Source organism: Ranitomeya variabilis, chromosome 4, assembly GCF_051348905.1.
Source record: "Ranitomeya variabilis isolate aRanVar5 chromosome 4, aRanVar5.hap1, whole genome shotgun sequence".
Lineage (NCBI taxonomy): Eukaryota > Metazoa > Chordata > Amphibia > Anura > Dendrobatidae > Ranitomeya > Ranitomeya variabilis.
In genome coordinates, this window is record NC_135235.1 from 628,827,842 (window position 1) to 628,852,336 (window position 24,495).

At 44.0% G+C, this 24,495-nt stretch overlaps 1 protein-coding gene across 2 annotated transcripts in view; it reads right to left on the reverse strand.

Moving 5' to 3' along the window:
- The window catches only part of LOC143767205 (uncharacterized), a 93,019-nt gene that overhangs the window by 62,593 nt on the left and 5,931 nt on the right, over positions 1-24,495 (reverse strand). For both annotated transcript variants that reach the window (XM_077255339.1, XM_077255338.1), the window contains exons 2-6: positions 8,428-8,577; positions 8,109-8,297; positions 7,904-8,027; positions 7,735-7,826; positions 4,179-4,269 (exon numbers count right to left, since the gene is read on the reverse strand). In XM_077255339.1, coding sequence (XP_077111454.1) covers positions 4,179-4,269; positions 7,735-7,826; positions 7,904-8,027; positions 8,109-8,297; positions 8,428-8,505 — 574 coding nt within the window. In that variant the 5' untranslated portion in view covers positions 8,506-8,577. The remainder of the gene's footprint in view (positions 1-4,178; positions 4,270-7,734; positions 7,827-7,903; positions 8,028-8,108; positions 8,298-8,427; positions 8,578-24,495) is intronic.

The following is a 24,495-nucleotide window of genomic DNA, read 5'->3' on the forward strand; positions in this document are numbered from 1 at the left end:
CAACTTCAATGCAGTGCTTTTATTCACTTATTTATATGCTAAGGGGTTAAACATTCAATCATTTGGCATACAATCCATATTTATGAAAGAGAAAAAACTGTGCTATACCCTAAAAATTTTAACACATAACTATAGAAGTCAATGAATGACTTCCCCCTGACAAAGCTGCTGTTGCAGCGATACGCGTGGGGCTCTTGCCTCACCCCTTATTCTTGTTGCTTGTCTCTCCTGGGCACCTCAATCCGCTGCACTCCCCCGGAGCTCGAGTGGTATTTATCCACCTAGAGTGGGCTTATTTCTCTCCACCTTGCTTTCTCCAGGCGCAATTGCGCGTCATTTGTCATCAATTGCTGCTTATTTTTGTTGGACCAGGTCCACATAGGTATTTGGACATACATCTTTGTGGGGTTTATGCTTATGTTTCAGCCTAATATTGTGATGTGCACATTGGGACTTAGGCTTTCCAGGTACCTAGCATGCTCAGACAATACTGTTATTTAACCCCTTCACCCCGAAGCCTGTTTTCACCTAAGCGACAGGGCCAATTTTTACAATTCTGACCACTGTCACTTTATGAGGTCATAACTCTGAAACGCTTCAACGGATCCTGGTGATTCTGACATTGTTTTCTCGTGACATATTGTACTTCATGATAGTGGTAAAACTTCTTCAATATGACTTGCATTTATTTGTGAAAAAAACAAAAATTTGTCGAAAATTATGAAAATTTAGCAATTTTCAAACTTTTAGTTTTTATGCCCTTAGAGAGTTATATCACATAATATAGTTAATAAACAGTCTGCTTTACATCAGCACAATTTTGGAAACATATTTTTTTTTTGTTAGGGAGTTATAAGGGTTAAAAGTTGACCAGCGATTTCTCATTTTTGCAACAAAATTTGCAAAACCATTTTTTTTACGGACCACCTCACACTTGAAGTGACTTTGAAGTGACTTTCTATGACAGAAAATGCCCAAAAGTGACACCATTCTAAAAACTGCACCCCTCAAGGTACTCAAAACCACATTCAAAAAGTTTATTAACCCTTCAGGTGCTTCACAGGAATTTTTGGAATGTTAAAAAAAATTGAACATTTAACTTTTTTTTCACAAAAGTTTTACTTCAGATCCAATTTGTTTTATTTTACCAAGGGTAACAGGAGAAATTGGACCACAAAAGTCGTTGTACAATTTGTCCTGAGTACGCTGATACCCCACATGTTGGGGTAAACCATTGATTGGGCACATGGCAGAGCTCGGAAGGGAAGGAGCGCCATTTGACTTTTCAATGCAAGATTTGCTGGAATTGAGATCGGAACCCATGTCGCGATTGGAGAGCCCCTGACGTGCCTAAACAGTGGAAACCCCCCACAAGTGACACCATTTTGGAAAGAAGACCCCCTAAGGAACTTATCTAGATGTGTGGTGAGCACTTTTAACCCCCAATTGTTTCACTGAAGTTTAGAATGTAGCGCTGTGAAAATTAAAAAATAATTTTTTCTTTCCACAAAATGATGTTTTAGCCCGCAATTTTTTTTTCCCAAGGGTAACAGGAGAAATTAGACCACAAAAGTTATTGTCCAATTTGTCCTGAGTACGCTGATACCCCATATATTGGGGGGAACCACTGTTTGGGTGCACGGCAGAGCTCGGAAGGGAAGGAGCGCCGTTTGAAATGCAGACTTAGATGGATTGGTCTGCAGGCGTCATGTTGCATTTGCAGAGCCCCTGATGTACCTAAACAGTAGAAACCCCCCACAAGTGACCCCATATTGGAAACTAGACCCCCCCAAGGAACTTATCTAGATGTGCTGTGAGAACTTTGAACAAACAAGTGTTTCACTACAGTTTATAACGCAGAGCCGTGAAAATAAAAAATATTTTTTTTCCCACGAAAATGATATTTTAGCCCCCACAGTTTATTTTCCCAAGGGCATCAGGAGAAATTGAACCACAAAAGTTGTTGTCCAACTTGTCCTGAGAATGCTGATACCCCATATGTTGGGGGGGACCACTATTTGGGCGCACAGGAGAACTCGGAAGGGAAGGAGCACTGTTTTAGTTTTTCAAAGCAGAATTGGCTGGAATTGAGATCGGACGCCATGTCGCGTTTGGAGAGTCCCTGATGTGCCTAAACAGTGGAAACTCCCCAATTCTAACTGAACCCCTAACCCCAACCCCAGCCCTAACCCCAACCCTAGCCCTAATGGGAAAATGGAAATACATTTTTTAAAATTTTATTATTTTTCCCTAAGGAGGTGATGAAGGGGGGGTTGATTTACTTTTATAGCGTTTTTTTGGCGGATTTTTATGGTTGGCAGCCATCACACACTAAAAGACGCTTTTTATTGCAAAAAATAGTTTTTGAATCACCACATTTTGAGAGCTATAATTTATCCATATTTTGGCCCACAGAGTCATGTGAGATCTTGTTTTTTGCGGGACGAGTTGACATTTTTATTGGTACCATTTTCGGGCACATGACATTTTTTGATCACTTTTTATTCGGATTTTTGGGAGGCGGAATGAACAAAAACCAGCAATTCCTGAAATTCTTTTAGGGGGGGGGGGGGCGTTTATACCGTTCCACGTGTGGTAAAATTGATAAAGCAGCTTTATTCTTCAGGTCAGTACGATTACAGCGATACCTCATTTATGTAATTTTTTTATGTTTTGGCGCTTTTACACAATAAAAACTATTTTATATAAAAAAAAATAATTGTTTTTGCATCCCTTTATTCTGAGAGCTATAACTTTTTTACTTTTCTGCTGATGATGCTGTATGGCGGCTTTTTTTTTGCGGGACAAGATGACGTTTTCAGCGGTACCATGGTTATTTATATCCATCTTTTTGATCGCGTGTTATTCCACTTTTTGTTCGCCTGTATGATAATAAAGCGTTGTTTTTTGCCTTGTTTTTTATTTTTATTTTTTGCAGTGTTCACTGAAGGGGTTAACTAGTGGGATAGTTTTATAGAGCGGGTCATTACGGACGCGGCGATACCAAATATGTGTACTTTTATCGTTTTTTTTAATTTACATAAATAAATGGATATACTGGGAAATGTTTTTTTTTTTCTTTATTTGGGGAATTTTTTTTTTTTTATTACTTTCTACTATTGTCCCAGGGTGGGACATCACTGTATTAGATCAGATCGATGATCTGACAGTGTGCATAGCACTCTGTCAGATCAGCGATCTGACAGGCAAGTTCAGGAGGCTTTCCGGCGCCTGCTCTCAGCAGGCGCCGGCTAGCCAGGTCATTTCATGACCCGGAAGGAGTCCCGCGGCCATCTTGGATCCGAGGACTCCTTCCGGATCACCGGAGCAACGCCGGGGCAACGGTGGGAGAGCGCAGGGAGCCCCCGTCCCTGAGCGATCCCCCTCTATGCCGCTGTCACTACTGACAGCGGCATCAGAGGGGTTAAATGCCCGCGATCGGCGCTAGCGCCAATCGTGGGCATTGCTGCGGGGTGTCAGCTGTCATATACAGCTGACACCCGATCACCGCGGCGCTCAGCGTGAGTCCGCGGTGATCGGTGCGCCGTACTAGTACTGCGGCTGGCACAAATGCAGTGCCGGCAGCGCAGTACTAGTACGGCGCATGGCGCGAAGGGGTTAATGTATAGCCGTATATATCATTGTGGGGTCTGTGCCTACATTTAAGCCTAATATTGTGATATGAATATTGGTATTTGGGCTTTCTAGGCATTGAGCATGCTTAGATAACACTGTTACTCATTATAGTCATGCCTATTTTATAGGGTTTCAATTATGTGTGTATATGTTTGCAGCACATTATGTTGTATGATATTCTTTTTGTTTTGGTTCAATACAATGAGACTTGACTTATTTAGCCTATGAGCAAGAGATATTTTGTTATTTATATCTGTACAGCCAATTATATTATGCATATTTGTTTATAACTACAACGTTTCTTTGGTTGCACTATACTATATTTGCGATATATAGGGGTGTCGCTTTTTGGTCCTATATCTTAGGCCCTTTTAAATGGTTTTATCTGTGTCTTTTTTGAAGTGTAATAAAAAAAGTTTTCCAATTTTTTTTTTTTTTAATTTTCGGGTGTGCATACCATCATTAGTCTAGTCTTTTCTCTTTTTTGCTGTATCTTGAATGAACACTAAGTGACTTCTCTGCATTTAGTGGTCACTACTCACCTGTGCGGTTATCTGTAGGAATCTCCTCATTACACAGCTCATCACTCATCACAAATGTCTCTGTAGTATTAATACGAGTCAGATCTTCACCCTGAAACATTGGAAAAGTTATACACAGATGGAGAAGGATATCATAGAACAGAAAAGATCATAAATGAGCATGACTACCAAAAATGTAATTACAGCAGTAGTTATCAGAGCTGAAGGTCTGCTGTTGGATCCTAATTGTAACTAACAGTCTGCATAAATAGAAATGTAGTCTAGTCCATGATCAGCTTTATCTTGTTATCTCAACCAAGTATAAAATATGCACTGAATTGCCAAATTATTAGATCCACTCATCTAATAGTACGTTGAATCTTCTTTGGCCTTCAGAATCTCAGCAATTCATTGCGTCACAGATTCCATTAGGTGATAAAATTATTCTACAGTAATATTGGCCCATGCCGACAGCATGGATCTGACTTTCTCTTATCAGCACATTTACCTCATCCCAGAGATGTTAGGTTAATGATCTGAGGACTGTAAAGAGCGGAGAAGAAAAAAATCATAGTCATGTTCTTGGAAGCAATCCACGACTACACTACCACTGTGACACGGTGCTGTTACACACGTCCCAGGCTCTGCTTCCTAAACCTTAGTCCACTGCCCTCTGTTCTGCTCCACGTAAGGTTTTGAAGGTTGCCCAGCGTCGCTCAGTGACATCATCTTCCTATGCTTTTTAAGGCATATTAGGACACACACTTGTGTTTCAGGATTTCAGGAGGTATGTTATTTTTTTTAATCACAGCAGCATATGGGGCATAATATGCTATGGAGCATCTTATGGGGCCATCAACCTTTGTGCAGCATTATATGGAGCATAATATATGGAGCATCTTATGGGGCCATCATTAACCTTTTATGCAGCATTATATGGGGCATATTTTAATATGGAGCATCTTATGGGGCCCATCATGAACTGTATGGAGCATTATATGGGGCTCCTGATTTAATATGGATATTCAAAAACACTTAACCTACTGATGTCTCAATCAATTTTACTTTTATTGGTATCAGCAGACAGACAGATTAAGTGCCATTAATGTCTAATGAACGTCAAGTGCACTCCGACACATTAGTTGGACATCAGTATTGTACTCAACTTCAGTTTGTAAGACTGAACACCTTGTGTTCATCAGAATGATGCTTGATATCTTTCTCAACCAGCTGTTTTCATAATCAGGATCTCCTTAAGGCCCCTTTCACACATCAGTTTTTTGCCGTCAGTCACAATCAGTTAGCTCGACGGATCCGTCGCAGATAGTGAAAAACTGATGTGACAGATCCGTTTTTTGGAAGGATCTGACTAGCGGATCTGGCTACTAACTGGATGGGAGCATGCTCAGTTCAAAAAAATGGAATCAATTGCCGGATTCTATCATTTCCGGATCCGGTGCCATAGGCTTCCATTCTAGCAAACAACGGACGGCGACGGATCCGTTGCTGTCTGTTTTTTCGACGTACACAAACGTTGTCCGGTCACCGGACAATTTTCGACGGATCTGGTGAACGACGGATGAAACTTGAGGCCCTCTGTTGCAATCCGTCACTAATACAAGTCTGAGAAAAAAAATTTCAAAATTCGACGGATTGCGACTGATGGCAAAAAATGTGTGAAAGGGGCCTTAATTGAATGCATTTCCTTAATCACAATATTAACAGAATACTCTTAACACCATTGTACATAAAAATCCTACAAGGTTGGTAGTTTTTGAAATACTGGCCCTGATTAATCTGGCACTGATGACTAATGTCTCATTTGAAGTCGCTGAGATCACACTTAATTTCATGCTGTAGCTGGCTCAAGTCTAATTTACATATACACTGTGTGCAGAATTATTAGGCAAGTTGTATTTTAGTGGATTATTTTTATTATAGATCAACAACTATGTTCTCAATCAACCCAAAAGACTCAAACATCAAAGCTTAATATTTTTGGAAGTTGGAGTGGGGTTTTTTAGATTTGGCTATTTTAGGAGGTTATCTGTTTGTGCAGGTAACTATTACTGTGCAGAATTATTAGGCAACTTAATAAAAACCAAATATATTCCCATCTCACTTGTTTATTTTCACCAGGTAAACCAATATAACTGCACAAAATTTAGAAATAAACATTTATGACATGCAAAAACAAAACCCCCCAAAATTAGTGACCAATATATAGCCACCTTTCTTTATGATGACACTCAACAGCCTTTCATCCATAGATTCTGTCAGTTGCTTGATCTGTGTACGATCAACATTGCGTGCAGCAGCCACCACAGCCTCCCAGACACTGTTCCGAGACGTGTACCGTTTTCCCTCCCTGTACATCTCACATTTTATGAGGGACCACAGGTTCTCTATGGGGTTCAGATCAGGTGAACAAAGGGGCTATGTCATTATTTTTTCTTCTTTGAGACCTTTACTAGCCAGCCATGCTGTGGAGTAGTTGGAGGCATGTGATGGAGCATTGTCCTGCATGAAAATCATGTTTTTCTTGAACGATACAGACTTCTTCCTGTACCACTGCTTGAAGAAGTTGTCTTTCAGAAACTGGCAGTAGGTCTGGGAGTTGAGCTTCACTCCATCCTCAACCCCAAAAGGCCCCACAAGTTCATCTTTGATGATACCAGCCCATACCAGTACCCCACCTCCACCTTGCTGGCATCTGAGTCGGAGTGGAGCTCTCTGCCCTTTACTGATCCAGCCTCTGGCCCATCCATCTGGCCCATCAAGAGTCACTCTCATTTCATCAATCCATAAAACCTTTGAAAAGTCAGTCTTAAGATATTTCTTGGCCCAGTCTTGACGTTTTATCTTATGTTTCAAAGGTGGTCGGTTTTCAGCCTTCCTTACCTTGGCCATGTCCCTGAGTATCGCACACCTTGTGCTTTTTGTTACTCCAGTAACGTTGCAGCTCTGAAATATGGCAAAACTGGTGGCAAATGGCATCTTGGCAGCTTCACGCTTGATGTTCTTCAATTCATGGGCAGTTATTTTGCGCCTTTTTTGCCCAACACGCTTCTTGCGAGCCTGTTGGCTATTTGCCATGAAACGCTTGATTGTTTGGTGATCAGGCTTCAAAAGTTTGCCAATTTCAAGACTGCTGCATCCCTCTGCAAGGCATCTCACAATTTTGGACTTTTCAGAGCTAGTCAAATCTCTTTTCTGACCCATTTTGCCAAAGGAAAGGAAGTTGCCTAATAATTAAGGACACCTTATATAGGGTTTTGATGTCATTAGACAACACCCCTCCTCATTACAGAGATGCACATTACCTGATTTACTTAATTGGTAGTTGGCTCTCAAGCCTGAACAGCTTGGAGTAGGACAACAAGTATAAAAAGTATCATGTGATCAAAATACAACTTGCCTAATAATTCTGCACACAGTGTAGGAAAGCTCCATAAAAGGGCCAATGTCTATAATAAATTGGCCTCAATACTGGTGGATAAAACAAGACTAAACACAAGACCTTCACAGTCTTCTACACATAATAGGGAATATTTCATGACACCTTCTCTCCATGTACCTGAAGATCCCGAGGAACAATGTCATTTTCTTCCGAACAGTCTTGTGGAAGAAGAGGGGGACATGTCTCTGGTGTTGTCTCACTGGATAGAACTGGAGGAAACACATAGAGACTGAATTCATTCTTTACATACAGATAATTATTGGCCGCGTGTATTTAGTTCTATTACCTGGTGATGTGAGGGGCTGAGGATCCTCCATCATGACGTCCTTGTACAAATCTTTGTGTCCTTCTAAATACTCCCACTCCTCCATGGAGAAATAGACGGTGACATCCTGACACCTTACAGGAACCTGACACATGTAATGATACTGTCATCCCCAATCCATTCATAGCGTTACTGTATTATGTCCCAGCATTCCCAGCAGTGTCACCTTTCCGGTCAGCAGCTCAATCATCTTGTAGGTGAGTTCTAGGATTTTCTGGTCATTGATGTCCTCATGCATCAGGGGGTGAGGTGGAGGTGAAGGCTTCGTGATTGGTCTCAGGATTCTTCCCCATCCCTCAGACCTAGGGTCCTGACAGCTCTCACTAGAAGAGGTCCTTTTCACGACTATGTAATCCTGTTTATGGAAAGATAAATTAATATAATCTCACTACAGTCATTTCAAGAGTCCTCACCTCTCCAGTTCTGTCCATCTGAAATTTTTATAGATAAGAATGATGTAATGTGACGTCATAAGAATCTCTCACCTCTCCAGTAAGCCGGAAGAGAATCTCTAGGATGAGGTGTATTATCCTCTCCACCATCTTGTCCTTGTCCTTATCCATCCTTGACGACTTAATAAGGAAAATTCTCTTAAATAGAAGATCTCCACTGAGAGGATCAAATATTATAGGAATCTAAATGGGGTGAAGATGGAAAATCATAAAGAACTTCATGGAAGAATACAATTTCTGGAGATATGAGTAAATGTGAAGAATTCTCGCTTCCCGCAAGGACTGGAACTGCTTAGGCCGCTAATGTAGTGATTACAGTAAGTACAATAACTAAACAGGAATACCAGGCAGTCCTGGAACAGGATCATTATACCCTTAGCGCAAAATTATGTACATAAGTCAATGCTCAGGTCGCAGTGTTAGAAAGGCACAGAAGTGGAGCTGTTGTCACAAGCAATAAGTGCTGGCTACACAACAAAGCCAGCATTTGTCTCTCTAACAGCAGCCAAGCTGAGCTCCAACCACTGCTGTTAACTAACCATTTATATGCCGCTTAGACAAAGGCATTTAAATAAAGCAGTTGCCCATGTGCACCACCGGCTTCCATTACCCATAGATGGGGCGCCAATGTGCTTCTATGGCAATCGGGCGCCAGGTCTACTGCTATCTTGGTCTTCTGGTGAAGCTCAGCTAATATATACTGCAGCATAGTATAAGCAATCAGACGATGGCCGGTTCTAATTCCAAATATTAAGTTCAGTTTTTCTATTGTATCAAATAATTAATTAGCATTTTATTGGATGAAATAAGTATGATAAAATCATGCAATGTGATTTTATTTTAAAGATTCTATTTCTCACAGTTGAAGTGTACCTATGATAAAAAATTACAGACCTCTGCATTCTTTGCAGGGGAGAAAACTTGCAAAATCGGCAGTGTATCAAATACTTATTTTCCGCATATAAAAATAAGTAACCCTTGTGGTAAATGGTATAAGGAGGAAAAAAAACTATCAAAATAATTTTATTTTTCAGTCACCACACCGCCACGCAAAAAAATTAAACTAAGACTACGTTCACATTAGAGTTCGGCGCCGCAGCGTCGGGCGCCGCCGCATGCGTCATGCGCCCCTATATTTAACATGGGGGCGCATGGACATGCGTTGTGCTGCGTTTTGCGACGCATGGCCGCAAGCGTTGGGCGCAGAGAACGCAACAAGTTGCATTTTTTTTGCGTCCAACTTTCGGCAAAAAAGGACGCATGCGTCGCAAAACGCAGCGTTTTAGCGTGCGTTTTGTTGAGTTTTTGTTTGCGTTGTGTCGCCGACGCAGCGGCGCACAACGCAAATGTGAACGTAGACTAACCCCTTAATGACCGCCGATACGCCTTTTAACAGCAACAGTTAGGGAGCTTATTCCTCGCTTTTTAATGGCGCAGAGAAATAAGTGTATAACGCCCCCCAGCGTGAACTCGAGCGTGAGAAAATATTCATAAAAATTCCCACGCTAGAGTTCATATGAGTTTATGCCAGCAGGGGGCGCAGCACCGCAAGTGTACGATGCTACATTCCCCTGCATTCAATTCATTCCCCAGATTTTACAGCCAGGAGCACAGCTGCATTAGCAGGCTCCTGGTTGTAAAATTATTTAACCCTTCAGATGGATTTACAATGTGGGACGTGACTGAGCGTCGGAAAGGTATGGGATATTGTTACTTTTTTATTTTTTTATTTTAGAGAACGAGGGTCTTCTGGTGGATTAAGTGCATAATAAAGATTTGACAACCCCATGTAATATTAAATAATAATAATAATTTTATTTATATAGCGCCAACATATTCCGCAGCGCTTTACAAATTATAGAGGGGACTTGTACAGACAATAGACATTACAGCATAACAGAAATCACAGTTCAAAATAGATACCAGGAGGAATGAGGGCCCTGCTCGCAAGCTTACAAACTATGAGGAAAAGGGGAGACGCGAGAGGTGGATGGTAACAATTGCTTTAGTTATTCGGACCAACCATAGTGTAAGGCTCGGGTGTTCATGTAAAGCTGCATGAACCAGTTAACTGCCTAAGTATGTAACAGTACAGACACAGAGGGCTATTAACTGTATAAAGTGTATGAGAACATGATACGAGGAACCTGATTATGGGTTTGTTTTTTTTAAATGATAGGCCACACAGGGATCGTTAGGTTAATGCGTTGAGGCGGTAGGCCAATATGAGCAAATGAGTTTTTAGGGAACGCTTAAAACTGTGGGGATTGAGGATTAATCGTATTAACTTAGGTAGTGCATTCCAAAGAATCGGCGCAGCACGTGTAAAGTCTTGGAGACGGGAGTGGGAGGTTCTGATTATTGAGGATGCTAACCTGAGGTCATTAGCGGAGTGGAGGGCACGGGTAGGGTGGTAGACTGAGACCAGAGAGGAGATGTAGGGTGGTGCTGAGCCATGGAGTGCTTTGTGGATGAGGGTAGTAGTTTTGTACTGGATTCTGGAGTGGATGGGTAGCCAGTGTAATGACTGGCACAAGGTAGAGGCATCGGTGTAACGGTTGGTGAGGAATATGATCCTGGCTGCAGCATTCAGGACAGATTGGAGCGGGGAGAGTGTGGTAAGAGGGAGGCCGATTAGTAGAGAGTTACAATAGTCCAGACGGGAATGAATAAGTGAAACAGTAAGAGTTTTTGCAGAACCGAAAGTAAGAAAAGGGCGAATTCTAGAAATGTTTTTGAGATGCAGATAAGAAGAGCGAGCCAGTGATCGGATGTGGGGGTGAATGAAAGCTCGGAATCAAGGATGACCCCAAGGCAGCGGGCATGTTGCTTTGGAGTAATGGTGGAACCGCACACGGAGATGGCAATGTCAGGCAAAGGTAGGTTAGTAGAGGGAGAGAACACGAGGAGTTCAGTTTTTGACAAGTTCAGTTTCAGATAGAGGGAGGACATGATGTTAGAGACAGCGGTAAGACAACCACTGGTGTTTTCTAAAAAGGTCGGCGTGATAACAGGTGAAGAGGTGTATAATTGGGTGTCGTCAGCATAGAGATGGTACTGGAAACCAAATCTACTGATTGTTTGTCCAATAGGGGCAGTATACAAAGAGAAGAGGAGGGGGCCTAGGACTGATCCTTGAGGAACCCCAACAGTAAGGGGAAGGCGAGAGGAGGAGGAACCAGCAAAACATACAGTGAAGGATCGGTCAGAGAGATAGGAGGAAAACCAGGAGAGAACGGTGTCCTTGAGGCCGATGGAGCGGAGCATATTGAGGAGGAGCTGATGATCCACAGTATCGAATGCTGCGAAGAGATCCAAGAGAATTAGCATGGAGTAGTGACCATTAGATTTAGCTGTTAGTAGGTCATTAGAAACTTTAGTGAGGGCAGTTTCATTAGAGTGTAAAGAGCGGAAGCCAGATTGAAGAGGGTCGAGAAGAGAATTATCTGAGAGATAGCGGGTTAGACGGGAGTGGACCAGGCGTTCGAGGAGTTTAGAGATGAAGGGAAGATTAGAGACAGGTCTAAAATTAGCGGCACAGTTTTAGTCGAGGGATGGGGTTTTTTTTGTTTTTTTTTTTTACTCAAATAAATTTTTATTAAGAATAACATTACAATTGACATGTTACAATCTTGTTTTCAGTACAAAGTTTTCCCCCCAAACGAACCCCGCAATCCCAACTTATCCCGCCCCCCCAATAAGACAGCCCACCTTGTTTAATAGCTCCACACTCAAATCTATAGGATGACTATCCCCTCAGTTAGGACCATAGGCCACGTGTTATGTTTTCACCAATTCAGGGTCTTGATTCACCTGGTCTCTATAACAAACCTTTCCCATGGCAAGCCACGGAGACCACAGCTTATCGAACATTTCAATTTTCCCTCTTTTCTGATAAAACCCCTTTTCCAGTTTCAGGCCCTGCTTCACATATTGGAGGAATTCTCTTCTTGAAGGCGGCTCGTCCTTAATCCAATTTCGCGCTATTACCTTACGGGCCATACACAGCAATCTGGCAATAGCTGTCTTCAGGTTGTTATCCACTCCAATCTCATCCACGCACCCCAACAAGCACCCCATCGGGTCCCTTGGCACCGTGCATCTGTATGCTCCTTCCACACGACTCAAAACTACCAACCAAAAAGCAGCCAATCTCGGACACGTTCCACATCATGTGAAATATATCAGCATCTGTAGATTTACACCTCGGGCACTCAGAATCATCACGCAAGCCTGCCTTATATAACACCTTCGGAGATTTGTAAACTCTGTGTATTACATAAAGCTGTGACAGCCTATACGGTTCGCTCAGAGACAGCCGTGGAACCCACTCCAGCACCGACTCCCAAGTTTCATTCTCCATTGGGCCCAGATCCCTCTCCCACTTAGCTCTCGCCAGTATTGGAAACCTTAACAGGAAAGTGTGCAGCAAGTCTTTATAAAGAGTGGAAATAACCCCCCCCAGTAGTCCCTTCACCACACACATACTCTAACACTATATCCCTTTGAATTCTGATGCCTCCGTCCCTATTCTGAGCTCCAAATGCGAGTCTCATCCGCAAATATTGATATTCCCCCGCAGGCCCGAGATCAAATTCCAGCTGCAATTGGGAAAAGGATTTCAACTCTCCCTGCTCAATTATCTGATAGACATATTGAATCCCCTTGGCATGCCATTCTGGTAGTACCCCCATTGCCACAAACTCCTTTAAATTATTATTATGCCACAGCGGGGAGAATCTGGTCAGACCCGTAATCCTACGTATATGTTTTAGTCTACCCCAGAGCATACATATCAATAACATAGTCAGATACAATTTCCCCAAAGCCCCCAGGGAGCCATCCTCCAAACATTGTACTGCTGGCCTTCTTTTTGTCACCTTTTCCATTAATTGCTGTACCGCCCCGGACGACCATTCATGCGCCCAGCCCTTTAAGTGCTGACTCTGGGCTGCAAGAAAATATACTTCAGGGTTAGGCAATGCCAAGCCCCCATCTTCCTTGGGTCGCTGAAGTGTCTCCAGTCTGATACGTGGATGTTGTCTCCCCCATACCAAATTCCTGAACAGGGAGTTAATCTGCCGAAATTTCCCTCTCGGTATCCAGACTGGCGCATTATGAAGAACATACAGAATCTTCGGCATCAAAATCATTTTGATAAGATTCACCCTGCCCACCACAGATAAATGCAGCTTAACCCAAGCATCCACTTTTGCCTCAAGAACACCTAAGATCGGAGTCAGATTCCTACGTATGTAATCCGTAACCGGCATAGATACCCATATCCCAAGATATTTAAATTGACTTACCACCTTCAGTCGCCCATCCTCCAGTGGCTCACTCCCCTCCTCCCCTACGTCGTCCACTTTAACCAAAATAGACTTACTCCAGTTTATCGTCAGTCCTGACAGTGAGCCAAACCTTTTAATAATCCCAATAGCCCCCCCCCCCCCCCCCCCAAGGAAGCAACCGGGTCAGCTAGAAACAGTAGAATATCGTCCGCATACACCACCCTCTCTTCAATCATCCCATATTTAAACCCAGACACCTCGTCAGACTGTCGAAGTTTAGCAGCCAGTGGCTCCACGGCCAGAGCAAACAAAAGAGGAGAGAGCGGACATCCCTGCCTTATCCCTCTAGCTAATTGTATAGTCCGTGATAACTCCCCATTCACCCGGACTCTGGCCATCGGCTGCGAATACAGCATCTGAATCCAGGACACAAACCGCGAGCCAAACCCCATATATTGCAAGACCTGCCAGAGATATCCCCATTCCACACTGTCGAACGCCTTATGGGCGTCTAAAGATGCAATAACTCTCTGGCCACAGTTATCAGACCTAAGCTGCAGATTCATAAATAGCCTCCGTAGGTTGACCGCCGTGGATCTATCAGGCATAAAGCCAGATTGGTCTGGGTGCACCAGGCCGGAGATTACACTCGTCAACCTCATCGCCAACACCTTGGCCAGAATCTTGACATCTATAGTGAGCAAGGAGATTGGCAGATATGACTCAGGTTGCCCCAAGTCTTTCCCCTCCTTAGGAATCACCGCTATTATGGCCTCTCTCATGGATGTAGGCAGACACTTCCTAGTCTTAAGGTACCTTCACACGAAACGACATCGCTAGCGATCCGTGACGTTGCAGCGTCCTCGCTAGCGATATCGTTTCGTTTGACACGCAGCAGCGATCAGGATCCTGCTGTGATGTCGCTGGTCGCTGAATAACGTCCAGAACTTTATTTGGTCGTCCGATCGCTGTGTATCGTTGTGTTTGAAAGCAAAAGCAACGATACCAGCGATGTTTTACACTGGTAACCAGGGTAAACATCGGGTTACCAAGCGCAGGGCCGCACTTAGTAACCCGATGTTTACCCTGGTTACCAGCGTAAAAGTAAAAAAAACAAACAGTACATGCTCACCTGCGCGTCCCCCAGCGTCTGCTTCCTGACACTTACTGAGCGCCAGCCCTAAAGTGAAAGTGAAAGCACAGCGGTGACGTCACCGCTGTGCTGTTAGGGCCGGAGCTCAGTCAGTGTCAGGAAGCAGACGCTGGGGGACGTGCAGGTGAGCATGTACTGTTTGTTTTTTTTACTTTTACGCTGGTAACCAGGGTAAACATCGGGTTACTAAGCGCGGCCCTGCGCTTAGCAACCCGATGTTTACCCTGGTTACCCGGGGGCCTCGGCATCGTTGGTCGCTGGAGAGCGGTCTGTGTGACAGCTCTCCAGCGATCAAACAGCGACGCTGCAGCGATCGGCATCGTTGTCGCTATCGCTGCAGCGTCGCTTCGTGTGAAGGTACCTTTAGCCTCCTCTAGGACCGACTTTAATCTGGGAATTAGCACCTCCCCCATATGTTTATAGATCTCAGCAGGAAACCCATCTACTCCAGGCGCCTTCCCATTAGCCATAGACTGTAATGCCCAACCCAGTTCCTCCTCCGTGATAGGAGCCTCCAAGCCCTCTCTATCTGCATCACTCAACCTCGGGAGCTCCACTGTGTCTCCCACCGCCCCATCCACCCGAGAGGAATATAGGTCCTCGCAAAAACCTCCATAATCTCTGGAGTCTCAGAGACACTCGTACCACTTCCGGAAACCAGAGAATGGACAAACTAAGTACTTCTCTGTGCAGAAGCCACCAGCGACAGCATGTGACCTACAGTTTCACCCTCCTGATAATAAGCCAGCTTCATGAATTCCCACTTCCTTTCAGCTTTACCCAGCAAAATTTCTTCCAGATGACTTTGAGCTGCCTTTAATCTCTTCCCAGCTTCCGGAGTACCAAGTGTCACCATCTCATCCTCCGCTGCCCTCAACCCATCAATCGCTGCCTTCTCTGCCTCTCTCGACTTCCGCTTACATCTACTAATGTCTCTAAACAGCAGCCCTCTTAAGTACGCCTTCATGGCTTCCCATACAGTAAGAGCATCTACACTCCCATCATTCAGCTCAAAAAATTCCACCAACTCCCGTTTTATCTTCTCTAGATCTATACTGTGCAGCCAGTTAGGGTGAATCTTCCACTCTCTCCTGTTCACGGCCCCTGTCCCCATCGCCGAAACTCCACCTCAATTGGACTATGGTCCGAGAGGGCCCTAGGCAAATATCTCACATCCCCTACCATCGTGTCCAACAGACGGTTGCCCAGTGCCAAATCAATTCTGGATAGAGTACCATGAGCCGGTGAATAACATGAATACCGCCTTTCCCCAACATGCCTAACTCTCCATAGATCAGTCATACCCACTTCACGAATATAAGTCCCAAACGTGGTAATGTGTCCCACTGTCCTATTCTGTGAGTTTTTATTTTTATCCCAAAAGTCATCACATATATTATTAAGATCCCCAATAATTAGAAATGGTATCGGGCCCCAGCGTTCCACCCTCTCCAGCACCTAATTTTCTTACTTGAGTATGGAGGCGGAATATACATTGTCGCTATACACATCAACACTCCATTTATTTTGCATTGCACCACCACATACTGACCATCCACATCCTCCTGTACCATTACCTCTTCATACTGCACTCCCACAGGCACCAACACCGACACACCCCTAGAGTACGTAGAGAAGGTAGAATGGTATGCCCTCTGTATCCAGCGCCTGTTCAATACATCCACCTTTTCCCGCACTAAATGTGTCTCCAGCAGGCATATCATTGAGACCCTCTGTTGTCGAACATACTGCAGACTTGCCGCCCGAGTTTTATCCGCTAGGCCTCTTACATTCCAACTCAATATTTTAATGCGGTCCCCCATCATACGGCTCATCATCCTTCATAGTATCCAATTTCCAAGTATGAGCTGTCTAATCCCTCCCACCCCCCTACCGACTCCCAACTTGCCCCCCTAACCCACCCAATACAACACATTCTTCCTCTCATCAAGAGTGGGGCTCCACCGCCCATTGCGAACACTCTCCCTTACTTAACCCTCTCCATGCGCCTCCCGCTGCAGTAACAATCCGAATTTCCCACAGTTTTTGTTTTTTCCAACATTACAACTTAAATAAACATGTAGAGAAATTACCAAACCAATTTGCAGTACCCGGCATAACCCACCTTCCCCATACTTATTAATCGTTACTGTCCCCTCCGGTCAATCACTCAATATGGCACAGCCGAGTCCTCAACCGTTGCTCAACCCTTTAACCAATGTGCCATTAAACGCAAATCCCTCCTCCAGCAACAGAGAAACAACTCCCGTCCGGATCTCGCCCGAGATGTCAATCGCCCTTTCCTTTAAGTTTTTTCGCATTAGTATCAATCCACTGGGTGGCGTCCTCTGGTGTCAGGAAGAAGTGGGTCTTATCAAAAGCCACCAGTCTCAACTTTGCGGGGAACAGCATAGAGTATTGCACTCCTAGTTCCCTCAGTCGTCTCTTCATCCCAGTGAATTTCATCCGCTGTTTCTGAACTGCAGCAGAATAATCCGGGTAGATGGCAATCTTTTGACCTCCAGCCGTCAGATCCTCCATTTCTCTAGCCATTCTGAGGATAATGTCTCTGTCCCTGTAGTTGAGTATTTTGGCAAGCATGGTACGGGGATTCGCTCCTGGGGCAGGGGGCTGCGGCGGGACCCTATGAGCTCTTTCAACAGCAAATACTTTTGTCAGCACTGTGCCCCCAATTTTCTCCAGCAGCCAGCTTTTAACAAACTCTGTGGGGTTTCTCCCCTCAGTCTTTTCAGGCAGCCCCACTATACGTATATTATTCCTTCTGGATCTATTTTACAGATCCTCATTCTTGGCAGCGAGCTCTGATATTGCTTGGGCGAACTTTTTCTCAGCTTTTTGCAGTTTAACTATGTGGTCTTCTGCCGTGCTCACCCTCTCCTCCACCGCTCCCATACGTCTGTCCATCTTTTGCAGGGCTGCATTAATCTGTGCTGTGTCCCCTTTTACCTCCTGCATCTGAAGGGCTAGGGAATTCAGGGATTGCTGGCACGAGGAGATCAACACAACAACATCTCTGAGGGTCGGCTCATCTTTCTGCATTAAGACTTCAGGCCCCCCTCCTGCCCCCGCCATGCTGCCTCTCTCCTGCCCCCTCTGTACCTCATGCTTTGCAGCCAGGACTGTATCCTCCTCCGTATCAGCTCCAGCTCCGGTTCCTTGCTCTGCCTCCTCCGCAGCTTCCACTCTGGCATACTGCTGAAGCTTCGCCGCCACCTCCATACACCGTTGACATGCGGCGTTCTCTCTGTCAGCTTCTTCTCTGACCTCGGCACCATCTTGGCTGGCTCCTGCATCGCCAGCACCTGCATCCTTCTGCCTCCGTCTGGTCATTGCCTCTGATGCCGGGTCCACCACTCAGCACCGCTTTGCTCCCCAGACCTTCAGGTAACCGGTTTGTGGCAAAAAAGGATATTTGTCCCTTTAGCAGCGGGAGCACTCAAATGGCCAGCTAGGACACGCCCACTCGAGGGATGGTTTTTTAAGTAATGGCTGTATGATGGCATGCTTAAATGAGGGAAAAATACCGGAAGTGAAAGGTTGAATATTTTTGTTAGGTGAGAGGTGACAGCCGGGGAAAGGGACTGGAGATGTGACGAAATGGGGTCACTGGTGCAAGTGGTCGGGCGAGAAGATGCAAGGAGCCCGACTACTACTTCTGTAACTGGCTCAAAGTCAGAGAGTGAACTAGATGCAGTGGGGGAGGGAGGACAGTGCATGCTATGAAGAGATTGGGAGATGATTTCCTGTCGAATGTGGTCAATTTTTTCTTTGAAGTAATTGGCCAGATCGTCAGCGCGGAGATCTGTGGTTGGGGCCTGCTCTCTTGGGTTGAGTAGGGACTGGAAAGTGTCAAAGAGACGTTTAGGGTTATTTGACAGTGAGGTGATCAGGGTGTTGAAATAGGTTTGTTTGGAGAAGGGAAGGGCAGAGTTGTATGTTTTTAGCATGAACTTATAATGGATGAAATCTTCGGGTAGATTAGATTTTCTCCACAGACGTTCGGCGCACCTGGAGCACCGCTGCAGGAAACGTGTTTGCAGCGTGTGCCACGGTTGTCGCCGTCTGTGCGGAGTTGTTCTATGTATAGGAGGTGCAGCTTGATCCAGGGCACTTTGCAGGGTTTCATTGTAATGCTTCAGAGCAGAATCAGGACATGAGATGGAGGAGATTGGGGCCAATGAGGACTGCAAGTTCTTCATAAGTTTCTGGGTGTTAATGGCCAGTATGTTTCTATAAGTGTGGAAAGTGGGGGTGACCTGAGCGGGATGGCAGTTGTTGATAGAGAATGAAAGAAGGTTGTGGTCAGAGAGCGGGAGAGGGGAGTTTGTGAAATCGTCCACTGAGCAAAGTCGGGAGAAGACCAAGTCAAGGGAGTTTCCATCTTCATGTGTTGGAGAGTTAGTATGCTGCGAGAGGCCGAAAGAGGAGGTTAGAGATAAAAGGTGAGAAGCAGATGGGGAGAGGGGAGAAGCAATGGGGATGTTGAAATCACCCATGATAAGGGTGGGGGTGTCACAGGAGAGAAAGTGTGGAAGCCAGGTGGCAAAGTGATCCAGGAACTGAGGAGAGGGGCCGGGAGGACGATACACCACCGCCACTCGCATGGAGAAGGGGACGTAGAGTCTGACAGCATGGACCTCAAAGGAAGGGAATAAAAGTGAGCGTACTTGGGGGATAATTTGGAAGGTACATTTGGGTGAAAGGAGCAGACCAACGCCTCCACCTGCTCTGTTGTCTGATCTTGGGGTATGAGAAAAGTGTAGTCCACCATATGAAAGAGCAGCAGCAGCGGTGGTGTCTGACTGCTGGATCCAGGTTTCATTAAGAGCCAGGAGATTAAGAGAGTTAGAAAGGAAGAAGTCATGAATGAAGGAGAGTTTATTACACACAGAGCGAGAATTCCAAAGGGCACAATTGAAAGAGGCAGAAGGCATGCATGGAATATTAATAAGGTTAGAGGGGTTTCTGAGTGTAGCAGTTGGGAGGTTTGACTGGCTATAACATGGGGGGCCGGGGTTGGGAGAGATGTCTCCAGCGACTAGGAGGATAGAAAGAGTGAGCAGATGGTTAAGTGTGTGTATTTATTTCAATAAAATACTTTATTCTAAATGTATTATTAACCCTTTAATATTATTAGATTAATAATGGATAGGTGTCTTATTGACACCTCTCCATTATTAACCAGGCTTAATGTCACCTTACAATAGCAAGGTGACATTAACCCTTTATTACCCCATATCCCACCGCTACTCGGGAGTGGGAAGAGAGAGGCTAAGTGCCAGAATAGGTGCATCTTACTGATGTGCTTTTTCTGGGGTGGCTGGGGGGGGGGGGCAATTACCATGGTCCCTCTCTAGGCTATTAATATCTGCCCTCAGTCACTGGCTTTCCCACTCTGGCGTTTTAACCCTTTATTTTAACAGCTAGAGCCCCCATAGTTTGCACACACACTCTACTAACATTATTAGTGAGGAATATGCAAAAAAAAGGGGATATGAAATGGTTTACTGTACGTAAACCATGTCTCATATCCTGTCGGGTTTGATGAGATAGCAAAAGCCGGCAATTGAATTACCGGCTTTTATGCTATCTAGCCCTGTATTAAATATAAATGTGTGTCTCAATGATAATATATATATATATATATATACATACATACAGTGGGGCAAAAAAGTATTTAGTCAGTCAGCAATAGTGCAAGTTCCACCACTTAAAAAGATGAGAGGCGTCTGTAATTTACATCATAGGTAGACCTCAACTATGGGAGACAAACTGAGAAAAAAAAATCCAGAAAATCACATTGTCTGTTTTTTTAATCATTTTATTTGCATATTATGGTGGAAAATAAGTATTTGGTCAGAAACAAAATTTCATCTCAATACTTTGTAATATATCCTTTGTTGGCAATGACAGAGGTCAAACGTTTTCTGTAAGTCTTCACAAGGTTGCCACACACTGATGTTGGTATGTTGGCCCATTCCTCCATGCAGATCTCCTCTAGAGCAGTGATGTTTTTGGCTTTTCGCTTGGCAACACGGACTTTCAACTCCCTCCAAAGGTTTTCTATAGGGTTGAGATCTGGAGACTGACTAGGCCACTCCAGGACCTTGAAATGCTTCTTACGAAGCCACTCCTTCGTTGCCCTGGCGGTGTGCTTTGGATCATTGTCATGTTGAAAGACCCAGCCACGTTTCATCTTCAATGCCCTTGCTGATGGAAGGAGGTTTGCACTCAAAATCTCACGATACATGGCCCCATTCATTCTTTCATGTACCCGGATCAGTCGTCCTGGCCCCTTTGCAGAGAAACAGCCCCAAAGCATGATGTTTCCACCACCATGCTTTACAGTAGGTATGGTGTTTGATGGATGCAACTCAGTATTCTTTTTCCTCCAAACACGACAAGTTGTGTTTCTACCAAACAGTTCCAGTTTGGTTTCATCAGACCATAGGACATTCTCCCAAAACTCCTCTGGAGCATCCAAATGCTCTCTAGCAAACTTCAGATGGGCCCGGACATGTACTGGCTTAAGCAGTGGGACACGTCTGGCACTGCAGGATCTGAGTCCATTGTGGCGTAGTGTGTTACTTATGGTAGGCCTTGTTACATTGGTCCCAGCTCTCTGCAGTTCATTCACTAGGTCCCCCCCGCGTGGTTCTGGGATTTTTTCTCACCGTTCTTGTGATCATTCTGACCCCACGGGGTGGGATTTTGCGTGGAGCCCAAGATCGAGGGAGATTATCAGTGGTCTTGTATGTCTTCCATTTTCTAATTATTGCTCCCACTGTTGATTTCTTCACTCCAAGCTGGTTGGCTATTGCAGATTCAGTCTTCCCAGCCTGGTGCAGGGCTACAATTTTGTTTCTGGTGTCCTTTGACAGCTCTTTGGTCTTCACCATAGTGGAGTTTGGAGTCAGACTGTTTGAGGGTGTGCACAGGTGTCTTTTTATACTGATAACAAGTTTAAAGAGGTGCCATTACTACAGGTAATGAGTGGAGGAAAGAGGAGACTCTTAAAGAAGAAGTTACAGGTCTGTGAGAGCCAGAAATCTTGATTGTTTGTTTCTGACCAAATACTTATTTTCCACCATAATATGCAAATAAAATGATAAAAAAACAGACAATGTGATTTTCTGGATTTTTTTTTCTCAGTTTGTCTCCCATAGTTGAGGTCTACCTATGATGTAAATTACAGACGCCTCTCAACTTTTTAAGTGGTGGAACTTGCACTATTGCTGACTGACTAAATACTTTTTTGCCCCACTGTATATACATATATACACACACAGTATATACCTATACTATGTGTAGACATTTATTCGATCTATTCTAAATGTCAGTGTGATTTTACTGTACACCGTGCTGAATTGCCAGCTTTTCTATAGAACACCGCTGCGTATTTCTCGCAAGTCACACTGACGGTCCGTGTGTAATCTGTATTTTTCTCGCCCCCATAGACTTTCATTGGCGGATTTTTTGCGCAATACGCTGACAAACGCAGCGTGCTGCGATTTTCTACACACGTAAAATACAGCTGCGAAATATAAGGCAGATAGGAGCTGCCCCATAGAGAATCATTAGTCAGTGTGCAATGCGTAGTTTTTGCGCCTCTCATACGCCCGTAAAACTCTCTAGTGTCACGCCGGCCTAACACACACACAAAAAAATCCACACCAATATCGGCTCACCTTGCATACACATGCGGTTTCCCAGCAGTTTTCCCTGGGAATGTTTTTTTTTTCCCCCTCAGTGGAGGCTTTTCACAAAACATCTAAAACTTGTCATCCTTCCGACACACTTTTTTTATTAACTTGTAAGTTAGACTCTTGTGGGTTTTAAGTCAGACAAGTGGTATTACAATTTATAGAGGGCATGAAGTGACGATGGAAAGAATATGGAGACAAGATTAACTTCTATGTCATCTTCTGCATGGGACATACAGCACAGGGAATAGCACAGAGGATGGATGCGGAAGGGGAGGAAAGGGTAAATCCACCTCACACAAAGGTGAAGAGATATCAGGATCTAGTAAATTATTACTCAATAGGAGGGGGCTTGGAGAGTTTAGGGAATGGAAGACACTGGATCAGCTTTTGGAGCATTTTTGATGTTGCAGAATTTCTGTACATATTTATATTACGGTAGGTTACTTGATTTTTTTTCAGTCTCTTGTTGGTGTGTCATGATTTTAATACTTCCTGGTATTTAGCTTTGACTAAATTTTAGTAACATATGTAGGTGCGGATTACATGTGGTTTTTATATGTTTCCGCACTGAAAACGCCTGTGCATTTTTTACCTGCGGAATTTCCGCACCTAATACAAGTTTATGGAGAAATTCCACACAAAAAACTCAGCAAACATGCAAAAAAAATTGATATGCTGCGTATTTGAAACAGGCACCGTAGGTGAGTTTATGCTACAACAGAAAGAAATGGATAAATAGCAGCTTATAGAACTAGTCACCATGGTAACACATAATATAACAGCAATCCGTACCACTAGTGACAAAGACCCACAGGGCCTATCATCAAATACATATAACTACTTTCAAGAGAACGATGAAATAACGGTCCAAAAAGGTAATATACAAAAAATATATAAACTTTATTGATAATGAACATGACCAAAGTGAGAGGAAGGAAAATGACACTGCCAAGAAAATGCTGGATGAAAAAGCAGGAGGCACGTGCCCAGGACCAAGTCCCAGAGAAGAATAATTATCTAATTATGTAAGGTTTAGCCATAGAAAAAATTAGCAAAATACAAAATCAAAAAGTAAAAACTAAAGATACATAACGCAAAAACCTGAATAGAAAATAGTACAAGTGCGGTGAAGCAATAAAGCAGCAATCTGCAGCAATCAGCAAACAACCACTAGTGCAGTACATAGAGGCAAATGGAAATAAAAGACCAGAAAAATGGCCATAATTACGGCACTTCAAACCATATTACCCCTCCTGTGAAATACCGAAAATGTGGTTGTTGCCGATTACTTACCGCACAAGGGACAAATCTTCCTGGGACCGCGCCTCCGCCCCAACGCGCGTTTCGGCGAACACACCTTCGTCAGGGGTCCCTGACGAAGGTGTGTTCGCCGAAACGCGCGTTGGGGCGGAGGCGCGGTCCCAGGAAGATTTGTCCCTTGTGCGGTAAGTAATCGGCAACAACCACATTTTCGGTATTTCACAGGAGGGGTAATATGGTTTGAAGTGCCGTAATTATGGCCATTTTTCTGGTCTGTTATTTCCATTTGCATCTATGTACTGCACTAGTGGTTGTTTGCTGATTGCTGCAGATTGCTGCTTTATTGCTTCACCGCACTTGTACTATTTTCTATTCAGGTTTTTGTGTTATGTATCTTTAGTTTTTACTTTTTGATTTTGTATTTTGCTAATTTTTTCTATGGCTAAACCTTACATAATTAGATAATTATTCTTCTCTGGGACTTGGTCCTGGGCACGTGCCTCCTGCTTTTTCATCCAGCATTTTCTTGGCAGTGTCATTTTCCTTCCTCTCACTTTGGTCATGTTCATTATCAATAAAGTTTATATATTTTTTGTATATTACCTTTTTGGACCGTTATTTCATCGTTCTCTTGAAAGTAGTTAATAGAAAGAAATGGGCATGAGATTTG